General features: G+C 61.5%; 1 protein-coding gene across 2 annotated transcripts; it reads left to right on the top strand.

The window, feature by feature from the left end:
* Nucleotides 1-438: 438 nt before the first annotated feature.
* On the top strand, nucleotides 439-16,938 carry CCDC88B (coiled-coil domain containing 88B). 2 transcript variants are annotated; one of them, XM_073015009.1, is made up of 27 exons: nucleotides 439-573; nucleotides 827-972; nucleotides 1,106-1,217; nucleotides 1,308-1,377; nucleotides 1,468-1,526; nucleotides 1,619-1,702; nucleotides 1,797-1,940; nucleotides 2,192-2,337; nucleotides 2,492-2,573; nucleotides 2,720-2,878; nucleotides 3,355-3,501; nucleotides 3,683-3,791; nucleotides 3,955-4,091; nucleotides 4,173-5,333; nucleotides 9,196-9,323; nucleotides 9,417-9,534; nucleotides 11,017-11,112; nucleotides 11,266-11,406; nucleotides 11,920-12,176; nucleotides 12,512-12,655; nucleotides 12,822-13,008; nucleotides 13,121-13,266; nucleotides 13,485-13,583; nucleotides 13,774-13,940; nucleotides 14,634-14,840; nucleotides 15,000-15,068; nucleotides 16,456-16,938. In XM_073015009.1, exons 1-27 carry the CDS (start codon nucleotides 514-516, stop codon nucleotides 16,509-16,511), a joined length of 4,431 nt encoding a protein of 1,476 aa, XP_072871110.1. In that variant the 5' UTR covers nucleotides 439-513; the 3' UTR covers nucleotides 16,512-16,938. The 2 variants fall into 2 exon arrangements, with proteins under 2 accessions (XP_072871110.1, XP_072871113.1); XM_073015012.1 differs by lacking the exon at nucleotides 439-573 and having other exon boundaries at nucleotides 646-972.
* Nucleotides 16,939-17,794: the final 856 nt, after the last annotated feature.

Genomic DNA, 17,794 nt, shown 5'->3' with positions numbered 1-17,794 from the left:
TTCAGAGGAGGCTTCTTGGAGGAGCATCTGAAGCAGACCTCTCAGGCTGGGGATGTGGTTTGGATAAGTTTGAGAAGCACTGAAGGGAAAAGAAAGGACACTGTAGTGAGTGAGGCCTGGCATTTGGGAAGATGGGTGTGTGGGTGCCCAGACTCACCATGCAAGGCCCAGAGCCCTTTTGAGGCCCCAGGCTGGGGTCATCCTCTCCAGTTTCAGTTTGAGAAAACAAGGCCCAGAGAGGTGAAGCGCTGTTCTGCCACTGTCCATGGAGCCAGGGGAGCTGTGGGCCTTCCACCGCGACCTCTGGGCTAGCCCTGCGGAGATGCTGGGAGGATGCAGGGAGGTGAGGTGGGGGCTGAGGTAGGACTCAGACTGCCCAGGCCCGCCTGCACCCGGAAGAAGGAAGCTGCACAGGGTGTCTGTGGCTGGCCCCGGGATCCCCCACTCGGGGACTTCCTCTTCCTCTCAGGGCAGGTGCAGCTGCCACAGCGAGACGGGCACCCTGACCCGGGCATGGAGGGGGGCAAGGCGCCCAGGCTCAGAGACTTCCTGAGTGGGAGTCTGGCTACCTGGGTGAGGGGACAGGTGGCAGCGGGTTGGGGAGGGGAAGTGAGCCCCAGCCAGGGGCTGGTGTTGGAGCTGGCTGGGGGAGGGTTGGGTTCAAATGTGGGGGATGGAGATATGGTGGGGGGAGGCTGTAGTGAGGGAAGAGGGCCCAGAGGCACTTAGAGGACTGGTGAGAAGGGGTGCTTGGGCTCACTGGGGCACGTCGGAGGGGCTCAGGGTTCACTCTGCTGGTCAGCCGACCCCTCTGGGCTCCTCACAGGCGCTAGGACTGGCCGGGCTGGTCGGGGAGGCGGAGGAGTCAGAGGGGGAAGAAGAGGAAGAGGCGGAAGAGCGGCCCCTTTGGCTGGAGAAGAGGTTCCTGCGCCTCAGCGATGGGGCCCTGCTCCTCCGGGTGCTGGGCATCATGTAAGGGGCATCAGGCCGGGGAGGTGGCGGGGAAGGATCCGAGGGGAGGGGAAGTGGGTGGGCGGAGCCTGATGGGCAATGGGCGGGGCCTGTTGACGGGAGGCGGGTCCTCGATTCCACCTCCTGCCCATAGTGCCCCCACCTCCCAAGGGGGGCCTCGGATGCTCAGAGGTCTTGACGGACCTGCTGCCTGGCGAGTGTGGAACCTGAACCACCTGTGGAGCCGACTGAGGGACTTCTACCAGGTAAGGGGTCTCGAGCGAAAGGCGAAGACGGGAGGGGAAGGGGAGCCCCTTCGGGAAGGCCCCTCATATAGTCTGCCCCTCTGCCTCCAGGAGGAGCTGCAGCTGCTGATCCTGTCGCCACCCCCAGACCTCCAGACATTGGGGTTTGACCCCCTCTCAGGTGCTCTTCCCATCCACCCCCTCCTGCCTCTGCCCCGCACTACTCTACCTTCCCTGCCCCAGTTAACCCCTTGTGGCATGTGCCCTGCAGAAGAAGCGGTGGAGCAGCTGGAAGGCGTTCTTCGGCTACTGTTGGGAGCGTCAGTACAGGTGAGCTGGCGGTGGGAAGGAAAGGCTAGGGTCGAGCTTTGGCGGCAGAGGAGGGAGATCCTGCACCAGCTCCCCTTCCTGTTGCCCCTCAGTGTGAGCACCGGGAACTCTTCATCCGCCACATCCAGGGCCTCAGTCTCGAGGTCCAGAGCGAGCTGGCCGCTGCCATCCAGGAGGTATTGAGACGGGTCGGCAGCCCAGACTGGTATGGCGCCTGGGACGCCCTTGCCGCACCGCGTCTTCCACTGAACTGTTCTCCTTGCGCCCCAGGTGACCCAGCCGGGGACCGGCGTGGTGCTGGCACTCTCTGGGCCAGAGCCTGGGGAGCTGACACCTGCCGAGCTGGAGATGCTGTCCCGGAGCCTGATGGGGACACTGTCGAAGCTGGCGCGGGAGCGTGACCTGGGGGCCCAGGTAGGGGCAGCAGGGGCATCGTGGACTCAGGCTGGGGAACTGGAGGACCATCAGGGGGCCGGTTGTGCAAGGGAGATGGAAGTTTGGGGCCCAGGCATGGGGTTGTGGTCTGAGGTCTTGGGCCATCGGGGCTGTCACAACCAGATGGCCCAAGACCCCAGACCACAACCCCACGTCTGGTGTTGTGGTTGGGGGTCGATGTGCAGAGGCATTGGATAAGTTAGTCCTGACCCTTGACCCCGGACCTACAGCGGCTGGCTGAACTGCTGCTTGAGCGAGAACCCCTCTGCTCGAGGCCTGAGGCTCCCTCTAGGGCTCCCGCCGAGGGCCCCTCGCACCATCTGGCCCTGCAGCTGGCCAACGCCAAGGCTCAGCTGCGGCGTCTGCGGCAGGAGCTGTGAGTGTGCGCAGCCTGGGAAGGGGAATGAGTGGAGAGGGGCAGATTAAGCCTGGATGAGACCCTAGCCCTGGTGGCTACAGGAGGGGCCAGGCTTGGGAAGGGCTGGGGGTTGTGGGCCCTCAGACCCTCTCCAGCCTCCCCTTCCCTCCAGGGAAGAGAAGGCCGAGTTGCTGCTAGACTCCCAGGCCGAGGTGCAGGGTTTGGAGGTCGAAATAAGAAGGCTCCGCCAGGAGGTGCGCTCATATGCTCCTCGCCACCGCGGCATTCCCTAACCTCCTCGCACCCGGTCCTAATGCCTCCCTCCCAACCCGGCTCCCTCCCGTCCCTAATCCCTCCGGCCCGCGGCTGGCTGTTCCCAGCTCCACACCGTCTGGCCCAGGCCCAGGCGCTGTCGGGACAGGCCAAGCGGGCCGAGCTGTACCGCGAGGAGGTAGAGGCGCTGCGGGAGCGGGCCGGCCGCCTGCCCCGCCTGCAGGAGGAGCTGCGGCGCTGCAGCGAGCGGCTGCAGGCGGCTGAGGCCTGCAAGAGCCAGCTGGAGGTGAGGCGGAGGCGGGGCCGCGGGGCAGGGCGTGCGCAAGGGGGCGGGCCAGGAGGAGGGGCGAGATTGGGTCCCGAGGGGAGAGAGGCAGATTCTCTGGAGGTGACAGTCACGGGTGGAGAAATGGGTGAGGACAAATTCAGGGAGGAGGCGTCTAGAAAAGGGCCTCCGGAGGATGGGTCAGGTGGAGGGGAGAGGCAGCCTTGGAAGGAAGGCGGTTCCTGGGGAGGAGGGGCGGGGCATGGACAGAAGGGCGGGGCCTGCACAAAGGGCGGGGCCAGGAGTGGGGGAGAAAGTACCTGAAGAAACCTCGGAGAGAAGATGGAAGAGAGTGGCGGGGCCTAGAGACTGATGGAGTGCAGGGTGTGGGAGGGAGGCAGGGTCTGTGACAGGTCGAGGGGAAGGAGTTTGGAACCCTCAGGCCCTGGAGTGCATGGGAGCTGCATGGCTACCGGTTCTCCCTGCTCTCCCACCAGGAGGAGCGGGTGCTCTCAGGGGTGCTGGAGGCCTCCAAGGCGCTGCTGGAAGAGCAGCTGGAGGCTGCCCGAGAGCGCTGCGCCCGGCTGCACGAGACCCAGCGCGAGAACCTGCTGCTGCGGACCCGGCTGGGCGAGGCCCATGCGGTGAGGTCGCCAGAGTGATCCCAGCTGGGTTGCCCCATCACCCCGTGGCCCCATTGATTCCCTGGGGGTCCCTAGTGATTCCTGCAACCTCTGCTCTTGGTGACCTCTAGTGACCCTCCGACCTACACACTCGGCCTGGCCATGGTGTGGAGAGCTTGTCTGACCCTCCCCTCCCCCCCAGGAACTGGACTCTCTGCGGCATCAGGTCGACCAGCTGGCTGAGGAGAATGTGGAGCTGGAGCTGGAGCTTCAGCGGAGCTTGGAGCCGCCCCCAGGATCCCCTGGGGAGGGTGAGGGACCCCAGTGGAGGGGTTGGGGTGGGGGCTGCCTGTGCTTTCCAGCAGGTGTATTGGGGAGAGCCTCTGACTTCCTCCCTTCCCCCAAGCCTCTGGGGTGTGTATGTGAGGAGCCAGGCAGTAAGGGAGGAGTCCTGACCTCATCTCTCATCCTCAGCACCCCTGCTGGGAGCAGCCCCCTCGCTGCAAGATGAGGTGAGGGAGGCAGAGGCTGGGCGGCTTCGGACCCTTGAGAGAGAGAACCAGGAGCTTCGGGGGCTGCTTCAGGTGCTTCAGGGGCAGCCAGGGGGCCAGGTGAGTCCCCTCCCCATGGTCCTGGCTGGCCCTTCCCCTAGTCCCTCCCTGCGCCTGACTGTCCCTCTCCTATTCCCTCAGCACCCCCTGCTGGAGGCACCGAGAGAGGACCCTGTGCTTCCGGTGCTGGAGGAGGCTCCCCAGACTCCTGCGGCCTCCGACCACAGTCCCCAGGGCTTGGCTCAGAAGGCAAGGGATGGAGGCCCCCAGGCCTTGAACTTGGCTTCCCCAGCATCAGACTCAGTGCTCACGGGGTCAGCTGAGTGTCCCCAGGCACCTGATTCGGACCCACAGGAGGCAGAGAGTCCCCTTCAGGCAGCTACTGTGGACCCCCAGGCCTCAGACTGGTCCCCCCAAGAGTCAGACTCTCCTGTGGAGACACAGGAGTCCCCGGAGAAGGCTGGCTGTAGATCCTCTCTCCAGAGCCCTGCCTCTGTGGCCCCACCTCAGGGTCCAGGGACCAAAATTCAGGCCCTGCAGTTGCTGGGAGGAGAGACCGAGGGAAGAGAGGCTCCCCAAGGTGAGTTGGTGCCTGAGGCCCAGGGGTTGAGACAGGAGGACCCTGAGCACAAGCCAAGGCCTTCGGAGCCCAGCTCTGTGCAGCTGGAGGAGCATGAGGGCCCCAACCAGGGCCTGGACCTGGCCACGGGACAAACAGAGGCCAGAGAGCATGACCAGAGGCTGGAGGGGATGGTCGGGAACCCAGCCTGGCAAAAACCACAGCAGAAGTCAGAAGGGGCTCTTGAGGTCCAGGCCTGGGAGGGCCCAGTCACGGGGGAGAGCCTGGCCAGTGGTGTCGCAGAGCAGGAGGCGCTCAGGAAGGAGGTGGCAGAGCTGAGGAGAAAGGCTGAGGCCCTTGGAGCTGAGCTGGAAGCCCAGGCCCGCAAGCTGGAGGCCCAAGACATGGAGGCTGCCCGCCTCTCCAAGGAACTGGCCCAAGCGCGAAGGGCAGAGGCCGAGGCCCACCGGGAGGCAGAGGCCCAGGCCTGGGAGCAAGCCCGGCTGCGGGAGGCAGTGGAGGCTGCTGGCCGGGAGCTGGAGGCTGCGTCCCAGGAACGGGAGGCGCTGGTGGAGGCGCTGGCATCAGCGGGCCGGGAGCGGAGGCAGTGGGAGCGTGAGGGGTCCAGGCTGCGGGCCCAGTCGGAGGCCGCCGAGGAACGGATGCAGGCGCTGGAGAACGAGGGCCGCCAGCACCTGGAGGAGGCTGAGAGGGAGCGCCGGGAGAAGGAGGCCCTCCAGGCGGTAGGTCAGGTCGGGGCTCACAGCCGGGGTTGGGAAACAGGGTTCCAGGCTATTGGGAGTTACTGATTCCATCAGCAGCTGTTCAGTGGGTGCCCAGCACCAAGCTGGGGCTGGAGATAGAAAGGCCAAGACCAACCCTGCCTTCCAAAGGTGTGCCTGGCCTGGGGCACAGAGCCATGTCCACTGTGTGATGGGGCACTGTGGGAGGGGGTGAGATTGCCCGGTGCACATCTTGACTGTCTGGCTGCAGCAGTCGACTCACCTCCACTCCAGTCCTCCTTCTGTAAAACAGAGGTGCTATTCCTGGCCAGCTGGGCCTGTCTTAGGCAGGACCTCGGGAGACAGTAGCTGTAAAGGTTCATGCCGGCAAGGGTATGTTGTAAGTGTTCAAGCACTGGTTATTCAGAGCCAAGTGCTACGAGAGCCCGTGGGAGGCTGAGCTGATGCCTAAGTGGAGGCAAGGAAGCTTTAGGAGGAGTGACCACAATATCACTAGGTGGGGAGGATATTTTGTCCAGAAGGAATGGCATGTGCAAAGACAAAGGCATTAAAGACGCTCAGGGGCCAGGTGTGGTGGCTCACACCTGTAATCCCAGCACTTTGGGAGGCTGAGGCGGGTGGATTACTTGAGGTCAGGAGTTCGATAACAGCCTGGCCAACATGGCGAAACCCCATCTCTACTAAAAATATAAAAATCAGCCCAGCGTGGTGGCAGGCACCTGTAATCTCAGTTACTTGGGAGGCTGAGGCAGGAGAATTCCTTGAACCCGGGACGCGGAGGTTGCAGTGAGCTGAGATTGTGCCACTGTACTCCAGCCTGGGCGACAGAGCGAGACTCTGTCTCAAAACAAACAAACAAACAAACACCATCCAATGAAACAACAACAGAAAAAGAATGCTCAGGGCTCAGGAGGAAGGGGAGATGAGGGCCAGCTTTGAATGTATTGGTCCTGCCTCCCCAGGCAGGGAAAGCCAGCACAGAACTGTGTGGGGCTAGGTTTGAGGAGGGTCACCTTGGTGGACAGGGGAGCTTGGGGTTATCAGGAGGCAGTGGCCATGGTGTAAGTGGCAGAGGAAGCTGACTAGGGCAGCATGGGAGCGGGAGTGAGAGAAGGACTGGACACTTTTTTCTGTTTGAGACGGAGTCTCACTCTGTTGTCCAGGCTAGACTGCAGTGGGGCGATCTCGGCTCATTGCAACCTCTGCCTCTCAAGTTGAAGAGATTCTCCTGCCTCAGCCTCTCGAGTAGCTGGGACTACAGGCACACACCACCATGCCTGGCTAATTTTTGTATTTTTAGTAGAGACGGGGTTTCATCACATTGGCCCAGCTAGTTTCCTTTTTTTTTTTTTTTTTTGAGACGGAGTCTCGCTCTGTCACCAGGCTGGAGGCGCGATCTTGGCTCACTGCAACCTCCACCTCCCAGGTTCAAGAGACTTTCCTGCCTCAGCCTCCCGAGTAGCTGGGACTACAGGCATGCGCCACCATGCCCAGCTAATTTTTTAAATTTTTAGTAGAGACAGGGTTTCACCATGTTGACCAGGATGGTCTTGATCTCTTGACCTCAGGTGATCCGCCCACCTTGGCCTCCCAAAGTGCTGGGATGACAGGCGTGAGCCACCACGCCCAGCTGACACACTTTTACTTATTCATTTAAACATGTTTATGGGCATCTTCTTGGTGCCAGGCCCTGTACCAGGCTCTGGGCACACAGCAGTGACCAGGAAGCTAGCACTCCAGTGTTTGGGCATGGCTTCAGCTTCCTTCCAAGCTAAGGAAGGGGTTAGGGCTTTTGCCAGGGGGTACTGCGCAGCCACTGAAGGCTCCCCAATGCGCAAAGTGAGCAAAATGGTCAGGTCTGCATGTGAAAAGGCGCCAGGAAGGGTGTTTGGGCCAGTGGGCCCCAGTGCTAGGGGACCTGTGAGATTGCAACACAGGTAGGGACTGAGTCCTCCTGCACGGCAGTTTCCAGTCCCATTTCTGTACAGACGAGGACACTGAAATTCAGGGAGGAAGAGTAATTTGCTCAGAGACGCCTTATGAGGATGGGGGGTGGGGAGCACACTGCTGGGTAGATGTGGGGTCAGGTGTTGTGCAAGACAGGCCCAGGGTAAGGTGGTTCTGGTGAATGTGAGGGAAGGTGAGAGACCGTCTCTGGGGTCCACTCTGTGGGGTGTGGCTGAGATGCTGTCTGGCCCGGCGACCTGCGTACTTTCTAGCTGTGTGGCTTGGGGCAAGTTACTTAACCTCTCTGAGTCTCAGTTTTCTCGCCTGTAAAACTGGACTAAAAATTGTACCTGCTTCGGCTGGGCACGGTGGCTCATACCTGTAATCCCAGCACTTTGGGAGGCTGAGGCAGGCAGATGACCAGAGGTCAGGAGTTTGAGACAAGCCTGGCCAACACGGCGAAAACCCGACTCTACTAAAAATACAAAATTAGTTGGGTGTGGTGGCACACACCTGTAACCCCAGCTACTTGGGAGGCTGAGGCAGGAGAATTGCTTGAACCCAGGAGGGAGAGGTTGCAGTGAGCCAAGATCGTGCCACTGCAGTCCAGTCTGGGTGACAGAGCAAGACTCCTTCTCAAAAAAAAAAAAAAAAAAAAAAAAAAATTGTACCTGCCTCACAGGATCCTGTAAGATAATCAGCATAGGGAGCTTGGGGCAATGCCTGGCACCTAGAATGGACCTGTTCCATGGGAGGGAATGCCAGCAGGTAGGCAGTGAAGGTAGGGTAGGGCTGGCGGGCTGGAAGAGCTGGCTCCAGGGACTAAGAGGGTGGGGGAAGCTGGGGACAAAGGGAGAATTTTGTGAGATTTCCTGGTTGGAGCAGGAGAAGGTGGCTGGCCAGGGTGAGGTCAGGGAACCAGGAGCCTCTCAGGTTGTCCACTGGGTGGGGAAGCCTCCCAGGCTGGGGGGAGGGGGCCCTAGGAGGGCTGTGGCCAGGGCCCGGAGGAGGGCAGGGCAGGGGCTGGGCGGGAGGTTCTAGTCACTGTGCCTCCTACCCCAGTACTTGCGCTAGTGGCTGCCAGCCAGACAGGCAGCAGTGCCTCATGGGACTTGTAGTTTTTCAGGGAGAGGTGGTGGCCAAGGGTGTCAGGAGGTGCAGTGCCCCCCGGGCAAGGCCTAGGTACAGTTATTAATCCAGGAAGGTAGTTTTCAGCGGCAAGGCTTGTAGGCTTGTCTTCCAAGGCAGGATTTGGCTGGCAACTGGTCATGGGTGCTGTCCCTGAAGCTTCATCCTTCTAGGCCCCCCACGTGGCAGAATGGTTTGGTCTCCTTCCCTCTGGGACCCACAGGCCAGAATGGGCCTCCCATCTCCTTCCAAAGTGGTGCAGCCCAACTGCCAAAGGCCACAGGTCAACTGGCTGGAAGCATCCTGGCTCCCCCACCCCCCGAGCCCCCACTGTCAACTCCCAAATTCCTGTCCCGCCAGTCCTCCGTGACCTTTTCCCTGTAGCCAAGGTCTCTCACCATACCCGCCTCTGCTGAGCCTCTCTAGCTGTCTAGCTGTCACATGGCTGGAGTGGCAGCCCACAGGGCGTGTCCACCTTTCACTGCGCACATGAAGAACCGTGGGCTCAGAGAGGTGACGGCACTTGCCCAATATATGTCAGTGACTCCCGGCCCAGGGGCCTTCCTCATGCCCTGCCAGGCTTACGAACCCCAACTCTTTCATGCCCAATTTTGAGGGCACCAGACTTTGCTCCCATTTTATAGATGGGGAAGTAGAGCCCAAAGGGCTAACGATACTTGCCCAGGATGGCAGGTCAAGGACAGAAAGGCAGCTCTCTTGACTCTCAGGCCTCTGTCTCTGGCTGTCCCCTGCCCCCTTGCCCTGAGTCTGCTCTGCCTGTCCTCAGGAGCTGGAGAAAGCTGTGGTGCGGGGCAAGGAGCTAGGGGCCCGGCTGGAGCATCTGCAGCGTGAACTGGAGCAGGCAGCTCTGGAGCGCCAGGAATTTCTGCGAGAACAGGAAAGCCAGCACCAGAGGTGGGGACAGGGCTGAGGGGAAAAGTGAGGGAGGCAAGGGGTGTGGTGGGGTGAGCGTGGGGTGGGGCTGGGTGCCAAGGATTCTCCTGGCAGGTACCAGGGCTTGGAGCAGCGGCTGGAAGCTGAGCTGCAGGCAGCGGCGACCAGCAAGGAGGAGGCGCTGATGGAGCTCAAGACCAGGGCCCTGCAGCTGGAAGAGGAGCTGTTCCAGGTGATGCCTGATGGCCTGGGAGCTGGGGGCCATGCCACCCCACTCTCCATCCCATGAGCAGATGCCAGGGTCGCGTGTGCTGCTGGTCTTGCCCCTGGATTCTTGGCTAGCTACTTGCCTCACTCCCCATGTGGGGCCTGTTGGAGGGAGCACTGTGCTGGGAGTCAGGTGGCCGTGTCGACTTACCCGGGGTCTCATTTTCCCCATTCTGCACATGGACAGAACTTCTGCTGTGGATGACTGCTCCGCCTCTCTCACCCGGGGTGCCCCACTGCCTAGGGAGCTCAGCGCTTGGCATCAAGGAAGTCAGTTATGGTTTCTGATGCCTGGGCTGTGTGTGGGCTCCATACGGAGGGTGGGATGGCGGGGCCTAATCCCAGGCTACCATCCTCAGGGAGCTCACAGTCCAGGTAGGATAGAGGCAAGAAAACAGGTGACGAGAACTAGGTGCCAGGGGCTGTGAGGAGGCCACACAGGGACTTGGGAGGGTGCTACCCAGCAAGGTACCCAGCAGGTGCATGTGAGTCAATCAGGGGAGGTTTTGTGGAGGAGGTGGGGTTGAAACACAGGCTTAGAGGAGGCCCCGCGCAGCAACTCACGCCTGTAATCCCAGCACTTTGGGAGGCCAAGGCGGGTGGATCACCTGAGGTCAGGAGTTCGAGACCAGCGTGACCAATATGGTGAAACCCCATGTCTACTAAAAATACAAAAACCAGGCCAGGCGCGGTGGCTCAAGCCTGTAATCCCAGCACTTTGGGAGGCCGAGGCAGATGGATCACGAGGTCAGGAGATCAAGACCTGATGAACACTGTGAAACCCCATCTCTACTAAACACACACACACAAAATTAGCTGGGCATGTTGGCGGGTGCCTGTAGTCCCAGCTACTTGGGAGGCTGAGGCGGGGGAATTGCTTGAACCCGGGAGGCAGAGGTTGTAGTGAGCCGAGATCGTACCACTGCACTCCAGCCCGGGCGACAGAGTGAGACTCCATCTCAAAAAAAACCCACAAAAAACAAAAACAAAAAAACCCAAAAATTAGCTGGGCGAGGTGGCCCACATCTGTAGTCCCAGCTACTCGGGAGGCTGAAGCAGGAGAATTGCTTGAATCCGGGAGGCAGAGGTTGCAGTGAGCTGAGATCACACCACTGCACTCCAGCCTGGGCTACAGAGCGAGACTCTGTCTCAAAACAAAAACAAAAACAAAAACCGAAAACCAAAGAGGCTTAGAGGAGTAGTGGGATGGAGAGGTGTTATGAGAAGAAGGCTCTGCCGCAGACAGAGAGAAGTTGAGAAGGGCAGGGTGGAGATGGTGGAGCTTCAGGAACCAGGAGCAGGGACTTGTGGGATCCAAGGGAAGGCATGAGATTGGGGCAGGGTGGCCCTGGCTAAATGCTGCTGGCAGGACAGGCCCATAAGCGCAGGTCCTTGCAGCATCCCCAAGCCACTGCCCTGCGTGACTTCCCAGGGACTCTCCTTGCAGCTGCGCCAGGGCCCCGCGGGGCTGGGGCCCAAAGAGCATGCGGAGCCTCGGCTGGTGGAGACCCAGAATGTGCGACTTATTGAGGTGGAACGCAGTGTGAGTGTGGACCCACAGTGGGTCCTGGGCGGGAGGGTGCCTGGTGCAGTGTGAGCCCTGGGGAGGTGCCCTGTGCAGTGTGAGTGTGGGCCTGTGGCAGGCACTGGGGGTGCCCCCGCCACCTGGCTACCGCTAACCCCCACTTCTGGGCAGAATGCAACACTGGTGGCAGAGAAGGCAGCTTTGCAGGGGCAGCTGCAGCACCTGGAGGGGCAGCTGGGGAGCCTGCAGGGCCGTGCCCAGGAGCTGCTGCTGCAGAGCCAGCGGGCGCAGGAGCACAGCAGCCGCCTGCAGGTGGGTGGCCGCCTGGGTGCCCATTCCTGCCCATATACTGCCCCCTCCTGCCCCTTTTGGATCGTCCTGTGGCCTTTTTCTATCCCAGCTCCCAGCCAGCTGCCCCACCTCTTCTACAGTTTCATTTATCCTTGTTCTCTGACCCCAGCCACCATTGTGCACCATCCTCCCTGCCGCTGTCTCCTCCTACCTGCTGCCAGCCGCCACATCTGCACCTGTGTCCCCCTGCCCTCTCACCGTCCCAGCCCTCCCCTCCACAGGGAGCCGTTAGTCCCATTCTGCCCTGTGCCCCTCCTGGACAGCCTGGCCCAGCCAGCCTCTGCCGCCTCTCCCCTGCTCACCATCAGCCTCTGGCTGGGGTTTGTGCTGCCTCCTGTGCCCCCAGCCCTCTGCCTCCTCCACAGCTCTCTCCTTGTCTTGGGCCCTACCCTCTGCCCTTAGCCCCCGACCCTTCACCCGATTTCCAGCCAGGGGTTCCTCCCCAGCAGCCTCTGCTTCCCTCCTCCATCCCAGGCTGAGAAGTCTGTGCTGGAGATTAAGGGCCAGGAGCTGCATCGGAAGCTGGAGGTGCTGGAGGAGGAGGTGCGGTCGGCGCGGCGGTCCCAGGAGGAGACCCGCGGGCAGCAGCAGGCCCTGCTTCGGGACCACGAGGCCCTGGCACAGCTGCAGCGGCGGCAGGAGGCCGAGCTAGAGGGACTGCTGGTGCGACACCGAGACCTCAAGGCCAACATGCGGGCACTGGAGTTGGCCCACCGGGAGCTGCAGGGCAGGTGAGCATCACCAAATGCCCAGCTCCTCCCCTGGCACCCCCTATCTGCCAGAGAAGACTCCCCTTGGCAGGTCTGACTCCCATCAGGAAGCACCTCCACCTCCGCTCTGTCATACCCCCCGCCACTGTTGTGCTCCCCACACTTCTGGGCTGGGCTCCCCGTGGGGCTCACCTGTTGGGAGTGGTGGGCACCTGGCATGGCTTTCTGCCCAATGGCTTTCCCTGGGGGACCTATGCTTAGGAGGTGACAGACCTCCTCTGGGCTCAGATAGTCCAGCTGGCTGCTTGTGGTGGCCATAGGTTCACGCAGCCCTCTTAGCCCCTTGTCCATCCCAGGCATGAGCAGCTGCAGGCCCAGCGGGCCAGCGTGGAAGCACAGGAGGTGGCCCTACTGGCAGAGCGTGAACGCCTGATGCAGGATGGGCATCGGCAGCGGGGCCTGGAGGAGGAGCTGCGGAGGCTTCAGAGCGAGCACGACAGGTGCCGGCCCTGCCACAGCCCCTAGCAGCTCTCAATGGCCCCATCCCGAAAGTGGGTTGGGGGTGTGGGGTCCTGCCTGGCCTCCCCTCCCCGGCATAACTCCTCTGGCCAGCACTCGGACTGAGGACCCAGGTCCCTTGGAAAACAGCTCTCCTTGCCTCCCAAGGGCTCAGCTGCTGCTGGCAGAGGTGTCTCGGGAGCGGGGTGAACTTCAGGGTGAACGCGGGGAGCTACGGGGCCGGCTGGCGCGGCTGGAGCTGGAGCGGGCACAGCTGGAGATGCAGAGCCAGCAGCTGCGCGAGTCCAACCAGCAGCTGGACCTGAGCGCCTGCCGGCTGACCACACAGTGTGAGGTGTGGCTGGGGGGCCGGCGGGGGTGTGGGTGTGTGTGGGGGAGCAGGAAGCCTATACCCAGGTGGTCCTGAGCTGGGCCCCACCCCCTGACCCATGTTGCCCTCCTGCCAGCTATTGACACAGCTGCGGAGTGCCCAGGAAGAGGAGAACCGGCAGCTGCTGACTGAAGTGCAGGCCCTGAGCCGGGAGAACAGGGAGCTCCTGGAGCGCAGCCTGGAGAGCCGGGACCACCTGCACCGAGAGCAGCGGGAGTACCTGTGAGTGGGCCGACTGGGAGCGGGGTGGGGCCTGCATCCCCTTTGGGCGTTCCTGGGGAGATCCCCCAGTGAGGGCCTAGGGACAGGGTTGGAGCTGACCTTCCAGGTCAGTCTGATCTGTGGCACGGGACCAGTGCGTCCTCGCTGCAGCCTGTGCCTTGCTACTGCCTTGGCTTCCCTGGGCCTCACACCCACCTCTCCCTTCTCACTCCTGCCAGGGAACAGCTTAATGCCCTGCGCCGAGAGAAGCAGAAGCTCGTGGAGAAGATCATGGACCAATACCGCGTGCTGGAGCCTGGGCCCCTGCCCCGGACCAAGTGAGCAGCCCTGTCACCTCCCTCAGGCTGGACATCCTGCTAACCTCTGCCCCTGCCCTGGCCTCTGACCCCAGGCTCAGCTCAGGTCCAGGCCCCATGAAGGTCAACCTGGCCTTTGCCATCCCCAGGACACCCTTTGCTCCCTCCCTCCTCCCTGTCCTGATCCCGTCTTGTGCCCTCTTGCCCCCAGGAAGGGCAGCTGGCTGGCAGACAAGGTGAAGAGGCTGATGCGGCCCCGGCGGGAGGGGGGCCCCCCTGGGGGGCTGCGCCTGGGGGCCGATGGGGCTGGCAGCACCGAGAGCCTGGGGGGCCCCCCGGAGACGGAGCTTCCTGAGGGCAGGGAGGCAGATGGGACAGGTGGGTCTGGGGGTCAGGTGGCCAGGATGGTCCCTGCCCCACATCCTCTGCCCCTACCTTGGCACCTGCCTCACTGCCTGGCCTGCATGCATGACCCCATTGGCCTTCCCTGAGGCCTGCTCAGCCTGCCCTGATGCCACCAGGGGCTCTTTGCCCTGGGCCCTGCAGGGTCACCCTTGGCCCACACCTCTCTCCTGCCTGTGCTATCCCCCACCCAGCCTGCCCCATCTGCAGAGGAGCCCAGGATCTGGGAGGTGCAGAGGACTCTAGGGAGAGGTCATTGATCCTAGACTGCAGATGAGGAGACTGAGGCCCCGGGAGGGGAAGCTCCTTGCCCAAGGTCATGCAGTGAGTTAGTGTCAAGGCCAGCACAGGGCCAGCGTCCTGCTGCCCCCTCATTTGCCTGGCTCCTACCCCCTCTCTGTACCTCCTCTCCCTGGCCCTGGGCAGCTTCACCCACTGGCCCCTCCACTCCACCCAGGCCACTGCTCTTCTGACCCCCTCCCTACATGAGCCTCAGCCCCCTTCCCCTCCCCTGACCCCCTTCCTGCATGAGCCTCAGCCCCCCTTTCCCTTCTCTGACCTCCTCCCTGCATGAGTCTCAGCCCCCCTCCCCTCCTCTGACCCCCTCCCTGCATGAGTCTCAGCCCCCCTCCCCTCCTCTGACCCCCTCCCTGCCTGTGCCTCTTGCAGGGTTCCCTTCCCCGGCACCCATGCGCCGGGCCCAGAGCTCCCTCTGCCTGCGGGATGAGACCTTGGCAGGCGGGCAGCGGCGGAAACTCAGCTCAAGGTTCCCGGTGGGCCGAAGCTCTGAGTCATTCAGCCCTGGGGACACCCCTAGGCAACGATTCCGACAGCGCCGTCCAGGGCCCCTGGGGGCACCCACCTCCCACAGCAAAGGTGAGGGACAAGGGTCACTGTCCCAGCCGGCCCCCCAACTCTTTGTGGACCCACCAGCTCCTTGGGGGAGGAGGCTTCCCTCTTGTCCCCTGTGTCTCCTGCAAGCTCTGTCCACTTCCACCCTGGCCCTGGGCCCAGTGGTTGCCTTGTGCCTCCCAGGACCTGGTGTGGGATGGGAGAACTCCGCTGAGACCCTCCAGGAGCACGAAACAGATGCCAACCGAGAGGGTGAGTGGGAGCCTGAGGAAGGAGCAGCGTTCTTTGTCCTGCCTGGGACCCCTGGCAGAACCTCATTCATCCATTCTGTCATTTGACAATGATCCTTTACCAAGTGCCAGGTGACGTGCTGGCAGGGGACACAGCAGGGAACATTCTGGTGTGAGGAGGCAGATAGTATTAAACAATTTGCCTAAAAATAATTATTATCTACAACAGCCCTGTCCACTAGAAATACGGTGTGAACCACCTGATAATTTTAACTTTTCCAGTAGGCTCACCAGAAAAAGTGAAAAGAGACAGGTAAAATGGATTTTAATAACATTTAACTCAGTATGCCTACACTATTACCATTTCAGCATGTAGCCAGTGTAAAAATCATGAATGAGCTATTAGACATGACTTTTTTTTTTTTTGAGATGGAGTTTCACTCTTTGGCTCACTGCAACCTCCGCCTCCCAGGTTCAAACGATTCTCCTGCTTCAGCCTCTCGAGTAGCTGGGATTACAGGCATGGGCCACCACGCCTGGCTAATTTTGTATTATTATTATTTTAGTAGAGATGAGGTTCCACTATGTTGGTCAGGCTGGTCTCGAACTCTTGACCTCAGATGATCTGCCCACTTTGGCCTCCCAAAGTGCTGGGATTATAGGTGTGAGCCACTGCACCTGGCCAGATGTGATTTTTTTCATAGTAAGTCTTTGGCAGTTTGGGAGGCCAAAGCAGGCAGATCACTTGAGGCCAGAAGTTAGAAACCAGCCTAGCCAACATGGTGGAACTCTGTCTCTGCTAAAAATACAAAAATTAGTCAGGCATGGGATGCCTGTAATCCTACCTACTTAGGGGACTGAGGCAGGAGAATCACTTGAACCTGGGAGGCGGAGGGTGCAGTGAGCCAAGATCACGCCATTGCACTCCAGCCTTGGTGACAGAGTGAGACTGCCTCAAAAAAAACAAAAAACATAGTAGATCTTTGAAGCACGTCACAGGCCATCCCCATCTCACCTGCTCAGCTCACCCAGGGCAGCTCAGCCCTACACCCCATGGACCATCAGGAGGCGCTAATGCTCTGGGAAGAAAGGAGAGCAGGGGAGGGGTCAGGAGCTCAGGAACTCTGGGCAGGCTAGTTGGAGTTTTAGTAACTTGGGTGCTGGGGTGGGCCTCAGAGAGGAGGTGAAGTTGGAGCAAAGACTTGAGGGGAGAGTTTTTCGTGTGGACACACCTGAGAACACCATTCTGGGCAGAGGGAACCGCTGAGGGAAGAGCAGGCATGGTGCAGCTGGAAGCGGTGGGTATTGGCAGGTCGGGGGTGGGCAGAAGGTGCTCGAGCCTGTAGGCCTCCTGGGACTCTGGGAGTCCTCCTGAGGGAGGCGGGTCTGAGCTGAGCCTTTCCCTCTAGGCCCCGAGGTACAGGAACCGGAGAAACGTCCCCTCACCCCATCCCTCAGCCAGTGACACCATGGGGACAGCAGGATCGGGAGTGCAGCCCTCTTGCCGCTGGAGTGTCAGCGGGGGCCCCAGGCAGCCCAAGAGCTCAGGGAGCCAGGGCCCCCAAGGGGAGTCCTTGGACAAGGAGGCCTGGGCCTGGAGATCCTCCATGGTCGGTGCCGGGGCCCGGAGGTGGAGCTGGGACAAGTGTGTGGACAGGGGGGACAGCTGGTCCCCACGAGTGGCTCTAGGCCGGGATTCTGGCTCTTCCAGGTGGCTCCCGCTGAGGCAGCGGTCTCTGGGGGATCCCCCAGCTGAAGGAGGCTGGCAGGAGTAGGCAAGAGAGCCCCCTGCCCAGTCCAGGCAGGGAGCTGAGTCCCACTGCCGGGGGATTGTGGCCTGGGCTGATCTTGAGCCTCAGCTGGACATGAGGGGCATGAGAATAAAGCTGAACTGCAGCCTTCTGAGTCTTGCTCTGTCTGTTGGCTGCATTGGGTACCTCGGGGCACCAGGAACACATGCCGCCCCAGTCCTCCTGGTTGGCAGGGGTCTGTGGGCAGAAGGCCCCTGCCTGGACAGGGCGACACAAGCCTTTCTCCAGGGGCTTGGCCAGTCTGGCTGGCCAAAGCCCGAATGTCCTGGTGAGGTGGAGAGGGGATGACATCCTGGGTAGCCAGCAGGGATTGGAGTCTAAGATCTGGGCTAAGGGGTGGGGGGCAGTTCACAGCTTGGCGGGGCATCACTTAATGCCAGGGGCTGCCAGGAGAGGTGGGAGGGACGCTGGCTCTCTGACCAGGGCCTCTAGCATGATGCCTCAGAAGGGGGGCAATTAGGCTGGGGTGCAGGATGTGAGTCAGGGTACCTGGGGCCGCCCAGGGGAGGGTGGGGCTGCCCAGGGCTGAGATGAGGCAGCCTGAACTTGGGGGATGCAGAGCTGGGAGGGGCAGCCCGACCAGCCTCCCAGGTGTGACCTGCAGCAGCCTGAGTCCCTCCTCCTCTCAGCCAGGGCTTCACAGGACACGGCGTGGGGTGGACATCCTGGCCTCTCCAGCTGGCAGAGGAGCAGAGAGCCCCTCCCCACCGGCCTCAGGGCCTGGGGCCTCATGGCTGTCCCACTTTGCTAGGTGGCCCCATTGGTGGTCAGGAAGGGGAAGGCAAGAAGAAGAAGAAGAGGGAGCAGAGGCTCAGGAGGACCAGTCAGCAGGGGCCCTGGGCCTCATGGGGAGAGGGGGCAACCCCGTGTGGCACTGACATCTCTTCTTGAGGCCTACTCAGGGCTCTAAGCTGGGTACTGCATCAGGTTAGGAGAC

This window comes from Chlorocebus sabaeus, chromosome 1 (assembly GCF_047675955.1).
Source record: "Chlorocebus sabaeus isolate Y175 chromosome 1, mChlSab1.0.hap1, whole genome shotgun sequence".
NCBI classification, from domain to species: Eukaryota; Metazoa; Chordata; class Mammalia; order Primates; family Cercopithecidae; genus Chlorocebus; species Chlorocebus sabaeus.
Note: the sequence above shows the minus strand (reverse complement) of the source record. Positions and strands in the feature narration are given on the sequence as shown.

Bases quoted from the DNA above. Each gene is read 5' to 3' on its own strand.
- CCDC88B (XM_073015012.1), top strand. From the start codon at position 665: ATGTGGGGGATGGAGATATGGTGGGGGGAGGCTGTAGTGAGGGAAGAG. The intron at 1,218-1,307 runs GTAAGGGGTCTC...CTCTGCCTCCAG, and splicing joins GACTGAGGGACTTCTACCAG to GAGGAGCTGCAGCTGCTGAT. The intron at 2,879-3,354 runs GTGAGGCGGAGG...CTCTCCCACCAG, and splicing joins CCTGCAAGAGCCAGCTGGAG to GAGGAGCGGGTGCTCTCAGG.